General features: G+C 38.4%; 2 protein-coding genes and 1 pseudogene across 4 annotated transcripts in view; 1 reads left to right on the top strand and 2 right to left on the bottom strand.

Annotated features, from left to right (window-relative positions):
• Positions 1 to 11,664, bottom strand: part of LOC146581185 (NACHT, LRR and PYD domains-containing protein 12-like) — a 503,983-nt pseudogene that overhangs the window by 260,888 nt on the left and 231,431 nt on the right. The gene's annotated exons all lie outside the window — the stretch shown is intronic.
• On the top strand, positions 48 to 5,748 carry LOC146581191 (uncharacterized). Its single transcript, XM_085250896.1, has 12 exons — positions 48 to 411; positions 1,417 to 1,584; positions 2,573 to 2,598; positions 3,142 to 3,174; positions 3,267 to 3,356; positions 3,768 to 3,839; positions 3,948 to 4,036; positions 4,149 to 4,251; positions 4,506 to 4,608; positions 4,689 to 4,741; positions 4,848 to 4,926; positions 5,146 to 5,748. The coding sequence occupies exons 1-12, from the start codon at positions 48 to 50 to the stop codon at positions 5,679 to 5,681; spliced, it is 1,716 nt and encodes a 571-aa protein (XP_085107022.1). The 3' UTR covers positions 5,682 to 5,748.
• On the bottom strand, positions 8,467 to 11,512 carry LOC146581190 (uncharacterized). 2 transcript variants are annotated; one of them, XM_085267571.1, is made up of 5 exons: positions 10,918 to 11,512; positions 10,553 to 10,649; positions 10,069 to 10,179; positions 9,457 to 9,623; positions 8,467 to 9,150 (listed from the first exon to the last, which is right to left on the bottom strand). In XM_085267571.1, exons 1-5 carry the CDS (start codon positions 11,271 to 11,273, stop codon positions 8,688 to 8,690), a joined length of 1,194 nt encoding a protein of 397 aa, XP_085123697.1. In that variant the 5' UTR covers positions 11,274 to 11,512; the 3' UTR covers positions 8,467 to 8,687. The 2 variants fall into 2 exon arrangements, with proteins under 2 accessions (XP_085123697.1, XP_085123698.1); XM_085267572.1 differs by having other exon boundaries at positions 10,751 to 11,060.

Raw genomic sequence — 11,664 nt, 5'->3', positions numbered from 1 at the left:
GGCCATGGGGTGGAGCGCACCAATGCCAGACAGCAATTCTGATAGTGATGGCGGTCGTTGTGGTGCTGGCCGTGGTGGTGCTGGTCGTGGTGGTGCTGGTCGTGGTGGTTCTGGCCGTGGTGGTTCTGGCCGTGCTGGTGCTGGTCGTGGTGGTTCTGGCCGTGCTGGTGCTGGTCGTGGTGGTTCTGGTCGTGGTGGTGCTGGCCGTGGTGGTGCTGGCCGTAGTGGTTCTGGCCGTGGTGGTGCTGGCCGTAGTGGTTCTGGCTGTGGTGGTTCTGGTCGTGGTGGTGCTGGCCATGCTGGTTCTGGCCGTGCTGGTTCTGGTCGTGGTGGTGCTGGCCGTGCTGGTTCTGGTCGTGGTGGTGCTGGTCGTGCTGGCCGTGGTCGTGCTGGTCATAAAGACTGAGCTTGGTTCATGTAGCCTTTGAACGACACTTATTTTTTTGTGTGTTTCTTTCTTTTGGGGTAAAATACAGGCTTATGTGTCTTTTTTGTTTATTTATTAATAAAACCTTTATTCTATTGTCAACTTTGCCTCCCTGTCTCCTTTTTCAAACTGGATATTGTTATCTCGGTAACATCCGTTCAATATTTATTCATATTAAAACATTTTTAGTGTAAGGTAGAGTCTACTATCTTAGTGAGAAGACCCCATCAGTGAAGAAGGACTTGGTGACAGTGGGAAGGAAAAAGTTCTAACTGGAAGAGACTTTTCATACTTTATTCAAAAAGGTAAACGTTCATATATTCATTAACAGCAAAGTGCCTAAATGCACTGAATCCTCCCAAGTGATTGACCACAGAGATGACAAAACTAAAAAATATAATGATCTTAAAAAATGTAAAATCAAAAAAATGGTAAATGGCCTGCATTTGTAAAGCGCTTTTCTAGTCCTTAAGGACCCCAAAGCACTTTACACTACATTTAGTCACTCACCCATTCACACACACATTCACACACTGGCGATGGCAGCTACGTTGTAGCCACAGCTGCCTTGGGGCGCACTGACAGAGGCGAGGCTGCCGGACACAGGCGCCACCGGGCCCTCTGACCACCACCAGTATAAAAAAGAAACAAAGATGTTCAAAAATCCAAGCAAAACAACACAAAAAGGGAAAAATTGCCTATAAAGATTTTTTTTAATAGCAAAGAGGACATAAAATAGCCCCCAAAAAACAAAAGGGGATTTGTTGGGGATCTTGCTCTTTTTAGGAGGCATGGGTTTGCTTTTTTAGCTTAAAAAATACTCCGAGACATTTGAAAGTGTAAATACAAAGTTAGCAGTAACCTTAAAGTTACAGTGATCACATTTATGGGAAATATGTTATTCCGGTAAACTGGTTTATGTTGTGTAGATGTAGGACGATCTGATTTCCTCGTGTCAGCATTGTTCCCACATCATCATAATTAATGTTGTTCCAGGTTCAACATTGCAAGTGACCAATCACCTTCTTGTGACGTCATTCCTTTGCGACTTCGAAATACCCGCCTTCGATTATTTCGAAATACAAGTGAAGAAGCGAAAAACCGCCGCCTGTCCGCCGAATTTGAAGTCAATTTAGGATACTTTCCTTTAATAAACGGTAAGCATTATACATATGTTCCTCACTTGGCTTGCTGTTTGTTTGCTAGCGATAGGCTACTTGACGACAGCATTAGCTAACCAGTGTTCTCTAGACCAGCGTTCCCCAACTTTTTGGGTGTTTCGTGGCCCGGGGGTTGGGTCAGGCAAAATTGCAGTAGCTTCCCTGATCATTTTACAAACATAAGTGAAGAGAATCTGGACTAAAAGGCCTAGACTTATGGTTGTGTGCTGAATCTATGACTCAAACTATCACCTGGAAACATAATTAACTGGTCCATAGCTGTGAAACTGGACATGAGTTCTTGATTCTATGGAGATTAACAGTAATCCAGAAATTTACAAATTTGTCCTGGTACATCGCGTAAATGTTGTCCCTGGGACATCGCGTAAATGTTGTCCCAGGGACATCGCGTAAATGTTGTCCCAGGGACATCGCGTAAATGTTGTCCCTGGGACATCGTGTAATTGTTGTCCCTGGGACATCGTGTAAATGTTGACCCAGGGACATCGTGTAGATGTTGTCCCTGGGACATCGTGTAAATGTTGACCCAGGGACATCGTGTAGATGTTGTCCCTGGGACATCGTGTAAATGTTGTCCCTGGGACATCGCGTAAATGTTGTCCCTGGGACATCGTGTAGATGTTGTCCCTGGGACATCGTGTAAATGTTGTCCCTGGGACATCGTGTAAATGTTGACCCAGGGACATCGTGTAGATGTTGTCCCTGGGACATCGTGTAAATGTTGACCCAGGGACATCGTGTAGATGTTGTCCCTGGGACATCGTGTAAATGTTGTCCCTGGGACATCGCGTAAATGTTGTCCCTGGGACATCGTGTAGATGTTGTCCCTGGGACATCGTGTAGATGTTGTCCCTGGGACATCGTGTGATAGCTTGTAAATAATGGAATGAAAATTATTGATTGTTATTAACTTGTGAAAAAGAAGTGTAACAAATCCACATGTTATGTTCTTACACCCTTACAGAAACTGTGACTCCTTCACAATGTCAGGTAAATGTCAACTCATGTTGAATAATCAACCAATCAAGCCTTTTATTATCACATGCAATGTTACACGTACAACTGCAATGAAAATTTCACCCCCTTCTGACCATACATATATTGCTTAAACATCACATTGGGAAGATAGGTCGGAAACAGTTAGGAAGGTCAGAAAACAATTTAATTAATAGATGAGGGGAGAGGAGGAGAAAAAAGAACTACAACCAGACAAAGCTCCTAGAAGACTGAAATGGATGATGGTTGCAGCATGCAAAAAGAAAACGATATCTGTTAACTACAGCATATGCTTTCTCACAGATTACCTTGTGGGAGTAGCTGGACCAAACTCTATTGGTATTTCAAGTTTGAAATCCCTGTTTGACCAGACTAACATTTCAGATGAGGTACCTCTTGACATAAAAATCCTTTTATGTTGTCATAAAACTAATGTTAAATTCTGCTTTAAATACACTTTATTGTACAATTTACTTAATGAATCGTGTTCCTTAGTTCTGTTTTTATTTATATGTATTTATTTATTTGTTTTATAAGGTAATAGATGGCCTAATCTATTTGCAGTGTGAGGTATGTTGAAAAGCTGGTTTGATCATAATGACATAGCATGTTTACGTTTTTTGTAATGTATTTGAAAACATGTATTTATGTTATTTTTATAGAATTTCCCTCACATTTATCCAATACCAAGCCAAATCACTGGAAAAATTTTGGATGGGTCCACAAGAGCACAAAGTGCATACTTTTTGAAGGTATGACTTGGACTGTGGTAACTATGTTCTTATCACAAAGGGTTTATAAGTTGCCACTATAAACAAACAGCATTTTCCAAAATTGAAGCCTTGTCTGAAGAACCTGAAAAATACCTTTCTGAAACCTTTTCTGTGTAAAGACTTGTTCAAAAGCAATGCACACAGATTAAAACATTTCTTTCTTGGCCAACTGATAAAGAACACCAAAAATTGAGTGGTGCGTGTTGAGTCTGTGGTCTTGATTTGTTTTGTACACACTATAGAAATTAATTAATGTAAACCAAAAATGACACTTTCTATATGTTTGTGTATCTGCAGAATTAATTACAAGTCTCACCTGACAAGCTTTCGCAGTTTTGCAGTGTCATTCTTGACAGAAAAACATACTTGTCACATTATTTTTATTTCCAGAAAAACATCTTTCAGATGTATGAGAAATTGATTGGAGCCTGTCTGGAAAACGGCAGCCACTGGACCTTGTTTGTAAGTTGCACAGATTTTGCACTCTCTCTAGTGCATGATACTTTTCAGTGTCCCTCATTAGGAAAGCTCAAGGCCCAAGCCTACCATATCCATCTTTTTACAAAACAGTTTTGTGACATACCCAAGAGGACCATAGTCTATATGAATTCATTTGGCGAGTCGGAGGTCAGAAAAAGTGCGGTGTTGAAAAACTGGAGGTAATTAATTAACATATTTAACATAACATATTTAATTTAATTGAAATCATTACCGAACGTGGTTATTGATTTCTCTATATGCTTTTTATTTGTAATAACTGCGATCTCTCAGCTCATTTGCTTCAGCAAGAGGCTGCGCTGGAGAGTGGACCTTGTCACATGTGAGCCACCCACATCAACAGGATGGGAACTCATGTGGAGTGCATGTCATAATGGTACTGAAAACTATAGCTTTAACCTATATAAGTAATGTTTACATTTTTGCCTATTCAGTTTTTAAAGCCTTAGAGGCAGGATGGTAAAATCTCAATTTTTTTTGTAGATTGAACCATTTCAGCAGTAATGCTTCGCTTTGGTTGCTCTGTTTTTGTTTTTTTTTCTCGGGGGGGGTTAAAAACAAACAAACATTTCTTTGTTAATCTAATTCTTTTTGTTCTTTTTTTTTTTTTTCTTCTTCGTCAATTATTAGTTTGCCCAATCTCTCATTGACGGTAAAACACAAGTGGAGGAGTACAACACTGAAATCACAAAGCTCAGGTCCCGACTTTGCCACTACTTATTTTCCTCAATAGGTAAAGATAAAATTAGCTGCCTTCTTTTTCTCTAACATTGGAAAATGTAACTTGTACTTAAAACAAATTATATTTTGCAGATCGAACTAGGAAGTGCAGTCAGTGCTGGTGTGTGATTGCAGCCAAAGACCGGGTACACTATGACATGTCCTTAGCCATATAGATTGTTTATTTAATGGACTTTGTTCATTTGCTTTTTGTTTGTTTATTTCTTCTTCTTCTTTTTTTTTAATTCACAGGTGCAGTGCCAGAAATGTGGTGCCTACAAGCACATGCGTTGTTCAAAGTCTGTTTGTGGCATCTGTATCTTCTGTGAGAGTAAGTCACAATATAACTAAACAATGTCCAAAATGTTTAAAGTGAAAAAAATTTCGTAATTTTGCCTTTGCACACCCGGACTGTGTAATTAAAGTGGACGTTTCAAGATCCAGTTTTTACACAAAACTATTTTAGACATAACTGTGTCGTATTGTGGGGATTTCTCTTCACAATTAAATTGATATAGTGCTGTTTATATCATTCTTCTTTATGTAACAGCACAGTGCAGCACAGCAGAGGGAAAGGAGTTGTGCAGCATAGTAGGTGGCTATACAGGAGGAGCAATAGAAGTAGCCAGTGAAGAATGTCATCAGGGAAAGCATCAGGCAGCGAATGACAAAGGAAAAGTTCCTAAGGGAGAGAACATCTGCAGCAAATCGACAAGTAACAGTGAGATAGGAAGACTGACAGTCAGAGATGAAGGTACACAGACTGAAGACAAAGAAAAAGAAACAGAAGTATACGGCACAAGTCTGAGTACAGATAATGCTGCTGCTGATGATGTTGACAGGATCGATGCAGATACAGAATTCCAAACTGATTCAGAAGGAACTAGTACAGTTTACAGAGTGCATGGTCGCTTATCTGTACCAAGCTCAAAAAAGAAAACCTACACAATAACAGAAGACGAGATCAAGCGCAGAATCAACGCAGAGAACACGTCAGTTCATGTTTTCAGAGGTTTGATTGGGGTAGGTATACATTTCGTGATTTTGATGTCACCTGAAATAAATCCGGGTTACTCGTATCAATGAAGTGACAATGTGGCTGGAAATTGTGCATTTGCTGCAACATATACACAATTACACCATGTAAACAAAAGCATTTAACTTTGTTTGTGCGTGTGTGTGTGTGTGTGTCTCTCTCTGCTCTTTTGGTGTTTGCACTTTTTCTTTTTTAGGGCCGTAAAGCCAAACTGCCCGCAATGATTCTTGACAGGCCTAAGGCCAAAACTAAAGTAACAGTGTTTAGTGTTCTGAGTGAAGAGGAGGCTGGGGAGCTAGCCCTCAGGTTTGCCGGAAGATTGGCCTGCGATGTCACAAGAGACATGGTCTGTAAAGGCATCGACCATTCAAGTGCTGATATGACAAAGTAAGTTAGTAAAATAATATGAAAGTTGTATCTTTTTTTGTATTATTTGTCATTTCCCCGTATTTGGGTTATTGGTGTAACATTGTTAATCTTACTTTCTAATAACAGACACACCCTTCGCAAAATCCAACACAACCTTAAACATGAACTGACTGATTCCTCAACCTTCAGTTTGCTGACACACACCTTTGGCCCCGCTGCACTGGATTCTGTCATTTCATTCCTGTGTGAAAAACTTGATCTTGTCTCTTAAATAATGAAACCTTTTGTTTGTTCTGTAAATCAGAATCTTGAAAATTGTTCATTGTTGTTCTAAGTTTGTGTTAACTATTTGGCAAAAATGATTGGTTCCTAATCCAAACAGGATAATGACTGTTCTAACACATATCTTAAAAATGCTACAAAGAAAGAAAATTATCACATGTTTCAATATGAATGTAATTGTGTCACACTCGGTTTGTAGTAGCTTTCCTGTTTTATTTTGAGTTTTGGTATGTTTACACTGTTATTTTTATTTCCCGTGTGTTCGTCTTCCCTTATTAGTTTTACTGTATTTAATTAGTCTGATTTAATAACTTATAATTATTAACTTTCCAGTGTGTATATATGCTCCTCGTTTGGATTATTGTTTGTTTGATTTCTGCCTGTCTTTTCTATTAAAGATTTGGACTTTTGGACTATTAGTGGACCTCGTAGGTTTTTATTCTGTTCAATTGGTAATTGACTGGGTTTAATTTAGTGGCCTGGAAAACAGGCCGGAGGGGTCTGGTCATTTTAACCCCCTAAGACCCGAAATCTTCCATGGCATGCATTTTTAATTTCTCTTTGATATTTGGCCAGATTGGAACCCCATGAATGTAAAAAGAAAGAATTACCAGGTTTTGTTTTTTTTACCTAATTTTTGTTTCTGAGAAAAATGAGAGCCACATATGAGGACATTAATTTGAAATTTCGATAGAACAGTTGCAGTATAATGTCCTCATAACTGTATATCAGGCACTTGTTGATCAAGATTTAGTATTTTGGTCTAAATAACCCAAAATGTGATGTCCACATGTGTGGACGCCAGGCTGGAGTAAAGTGTTAGAGCTATTTATACCTATGTAAACTTTTATACACTGGTTTTTACCTGTCTTGTTTCAGAAAGGTTTAAAAGGGTAATGTCCACAGTTTATTTGTTTATTTATTTGTTTGAATTCAACATATTTTATTAAAGTAATTGAGCTTGAACACAGAAAAAACTGAATCAAATAATCATAAAATCAAATCACTTGCACTATACTGAAGTCTAATCTACTCTGAGCTAATGCCGGTTTCCAACACTAATGATCGGGTGAAGGAGAGAGATGAGGGTGTGCACGGCCACTGGTGCTCTTATCCCTGTTCTTTGTGATACAATCCAACAGGAAAGCAGTCAAACCCTTGGACATTAGCCAAGTTAACGTTCACAAATATATACACACAGAGGAACTCTGAGCCCCAATGTCAGCATTAGCACAAACATGCCACTTCATACCAAATCTCAGTGTGAGGTCAGGTGTTAGTCTCATTCCATTATTCTGGCTATATTTTCTTACTCATTACTATTAAACTTATACTTAAGACTAACTATTAACAAAATCACACCCCAATAACTCTGTTATTACACTTTGTATTTAATCATAAAAAGGCTGGATGTTGAAACCTTTTACTTCTATTTTGTATGAGCCAGGATTCTCAACAGCTGATACTCTATGTCCAAAAAGTGACAGGTATCGTTTTATGGAGCAAAAAACTTAAGAGCGCATATTTTATAAATAATACCAACAATTACAAATGCAGACCTTTAATAGTAATAAGTAATCCTTTATTTATAATGCATAGCAATATAAAAATAGTAACATATGAAAATATTACAATGGGCACAGATGAATTTGTATCAAAAACAGCAACCAAGCCAAAGTAATGAATAACACACATAAATAACAACTGCTTGAGAGACCAAACAATTTCTTTTCATCTGTTCCTTGGCAGAAAGTTAAGACAGCTATTCAGCTTTAGGTTTCAATAAACAGAAGTAATGGATGCAGTCCCTTTGAAATGTCACACAAAAGTCTACTTGTGCATATACTTAGCTTTAACTCTTCTCTTTTTTGTTTTGTATTCCAAAAGGTTTTCATTTTCTCCAGAGGATGTCTCTCTTTCAGTGGTTATCGACTGTTCACATTCATTTTCAGACTGTTGGAATGTCGATGCTGGCCGAACGTTTCTTGCTAGAATACAATGGCCTAATTTTGCGTGCATTCTCTGTCGTCTTTATTTCGTACTGGCATATACTTTTGCCTACTTGTTTTGTTTTTAAGACATTTGTATGCAGTTCATCTATCATTGGAGTAATACCCTCTGGAATGAATGCCCACTGTTTAACTGTGTGTAAAACAGCATTTAGTTTTCCAACTGCACCTTCTGTGCATTTTTTGTCTGTGCTTTCAACTACAGGAGTGTCATTCAAAGTTGATAGAGGACTTTTCAGAGAGTTTTTCATTTGTTTAAAATGGCTACAAGCCACCTTCAGGCAAGCACATGTGTTATAGTGAGAGAACGTACAACAAGTGCACTGAAGTGTTTCAGCCGATGCAAAAAAACACAGATTTCCAAACAAACTTGGCATTTTTATCACTTTCAAGTCCTCACAGTGTACAAAGTAATGCCTTTCTTTCACTGCAATTCTTGCCAAGGTCTGTTTCCATGTTTGGATAGATGTCATTGTCAGCCTCTGCTAATTTTGCAAGTAACACTAGATGCTTGCAAAGAAGTCCTCGTAAGCCATATGTACAGTTGCAGTAGGACTCAACAGGGCAGACATCATACACCATGTCTTCTCTTGACTCAGATGGGACTTGATATGCATTAACTCCATGGCTGTTCTTGACTGTAATTTTAAGAGCCCAACCACTTTCCATCAGTCTTGAAGCAGAGTCTGAAACTTGAGACAAGGTGTCAGTAAACCTGTTTTTCATGCGGCCCACATCTTGCAGGGTTTTTATGACTGAGAAGTAGTCGTCGGCCTTCCCTAGGAGCACTTCAATCAGATCATCCAGACGCCTATTCTTGTAGCCAGATAAAAACTGGCATTTCAGGCGGTGGAAAAATCTGAAAAACAGTTATTTGAAATGATTAGTAACTGTAATTGAAGGAATTTAAAGTTTTAATCAAGACTGTATTATTTTTTAAAAAATTGGAATACCTATTGCACATGTCTTTTATAAAGGAATGCTCTGTGCCGGTTTAGCTGATTTAGGCAAATCCACCTACTCACGCTGCTAGAATTGAAAGGATTTGCCTAAAACCTGTTCTGGCAATGACATGACGAACCTACTCAGTTTAGCCTCTTGGATTAAAGCATAATATCTTTTTTTCAGCAATACAATTGAATGAGGTCAAAATAATAAATCATACCTTTCAATCACATTGTTTGTTTCAGAACGAGCGTGACTGAAGCGACGGCCGTAGTCACACCACATGTGGCCAATGCCTTCCCAGTGCTTCTGAAAATACTGGCACACCAAAGGGTATTGCTTAAATGTCTGGCAGAACTCTGCTGATGTGGCTTTAAAGTCGTCCTCCTAAGAGAATTGGATGCAACAGAATATATTTCAATCCATTTAACAGACCTATTGAAATCTTTAATATTATGTATTGAAGCCCTTTTCCTTTTATTGAATAACATTAAGAATTTTAAGTTATTAATAATATGTCGTGTTTTTGTATTAAGAAGCAATTATTTCTTCCCTTACAATGGCTAAGAAGGAACACTAAACCTATAAGCATATTTGGTTTCAGCATCTGTCTGTGAAAGAATCCCACTCACAAGTTCTACTGCACAGTGGGTGACACAATGATGTTCTGCACAGCTTAAGTACTTGTTTTGATAAGCAAGATAAGAAGCCAGTTTTAGAAATTGTTTCAAAAATCTATTTTGTATCTCTCTGTAACTTTTTTTAGCAACTGAAAGTTATGCTCTTAGTGTAATCAAGAAATCAAAATGTGAAATAGACAAATTACACTTACAGATGTGCAAGCTTTCAGCTTACAAAAGAAAGAAATTATTTCATTTCTCTTTTGGGTGTTAGAAAGCCCATGGACCCCGGACTCTGATTTTGAAAGCCATCGATTAACAGCCTGTGAATGTAAGAGAAAAAAAGTTAATCTGGAGAGAGAGACAGAGGAGCAGCTGTACAAAAAGCATAAAAGAAAGCTGACGTCCAAAAATAACTTTGTCACTCACTGGACAAGAGGACCTGTGCATTACAGAAATCAACCAGGCAAACATATTTTTAAATGTCAAAAAGAGCTTTGGGAAGCAGCCACCAGAAGATGAGTGCACTGTGGTCTTAAATGGATGGACATAGTCACTCAACATTTTATCCCTTTATATTCATTAACCTGAGTAGGTGAATATCACAATGAGGCAAATCATAACAACAGGACCCTGTTGTAAAAATGTGTTTCAGGTGCATCTTAGACAACGTGAAAAGAAAACAATGTGGTTTACCTGCAAGACATGGTACCAGCATAGAAGGATAGCTGACTCTGGAAAAACCTTCTGCAAAGCATTTATTTCCGCAAAGTCTTTGTCAACCATAAATGCTCTACAGAAAAAAAGAAAACACTAAATGAGATTAAACAGTATGAAAATGTTTTTGCTATCTCAAAGCACCACTTCAATGCCAAATTAAACATTTCAACTCACAAGTAGATATATAAAATACTGCATACAGCCTATAGGAATAACTTTAACAACTGGAAAGGAAAGTTTTTTGCAGCCCATGCTGCAGCTATAGCATTAGATTCTGGCATGTTATAACTTTTTTGAAAAGGAATTATTTCAAAATTAATAGCTGTCAATGTATTATTTACCTCGGGGAAGTTGGGAAATGCTCACAAACTATTCCAAGAACAGTTTCCAGGGTTTTCTGACTTTCGTTGCTGACAATAGCATAGGCCACAGGGACTCCATGCCCATGATCATCTCTTACAACAAGTGTGAATAAGGGAAATGAATACTGGTTAACGCAGTGCGTGGTGTCAACAAATACTAACTGTTTTGCATAGTTCTCCATGTTTGATTTCATTACAGGTGTCTGCAAAACAATCATTAGTTCTTGGTCAGATGTGTATGGTTGATAGAAGAGAACATGTTCTTGATGTTTTCCATTAAGTAAGGTATGTACACTTTGACTGTCTCCACAGTTAAAGTGCTTCTTCCTCATCATGCAGGTTCTAACACTGTCAATGTCACGTGGTGTGACAAAATGCTCTCTGTTGTGAAGATCTCTGTGTCCATGTTCTTTGGCCCATTTATGACATTTGGTTAGTACGATGGCTGGCTTAGTTCCAAGGGAAAGCAGTTCCTCAATCTTCCTCCTCAAATCACTGGAAATATTGTTGAAATGTGCGTCTTTTGGGTCCGAAGGATCATGCCCATCATGCTTATCATATGTATGCTGCACGATGACTGTGTGGTCTTTCCAACATTTGAGTACTTTAAATGAAACATAGGCCTTACAGCCCACTGCTCTGTAGCTGTTTCAACTTTTTTCCCCAGCTCTGATGCAGTTGAATTTGTAATAGTCTCTTTTCCTGTCTTTACCTGAGGCAACATTT

This window comes from Mchenga conophoros, linkage group LG3, assembly GCF_057382185.1.
Source record: "Mchenga conophoros isolate Kocher_MC1m ecotype Shallow Benthic linkage group LG3, M_conophoros_male_GT1.1, whole genome shotgun sequence".
Classification (NCBI taxonomy): Eukaryota; Metazoa; Chordata; class Actinopteri; order Cichliformes; family Cichlidae; genus Mchenga; species Mchenga conophoros.
This window is presented reverse-complemented; position numbering and strand designations above follow the sequence as displayed.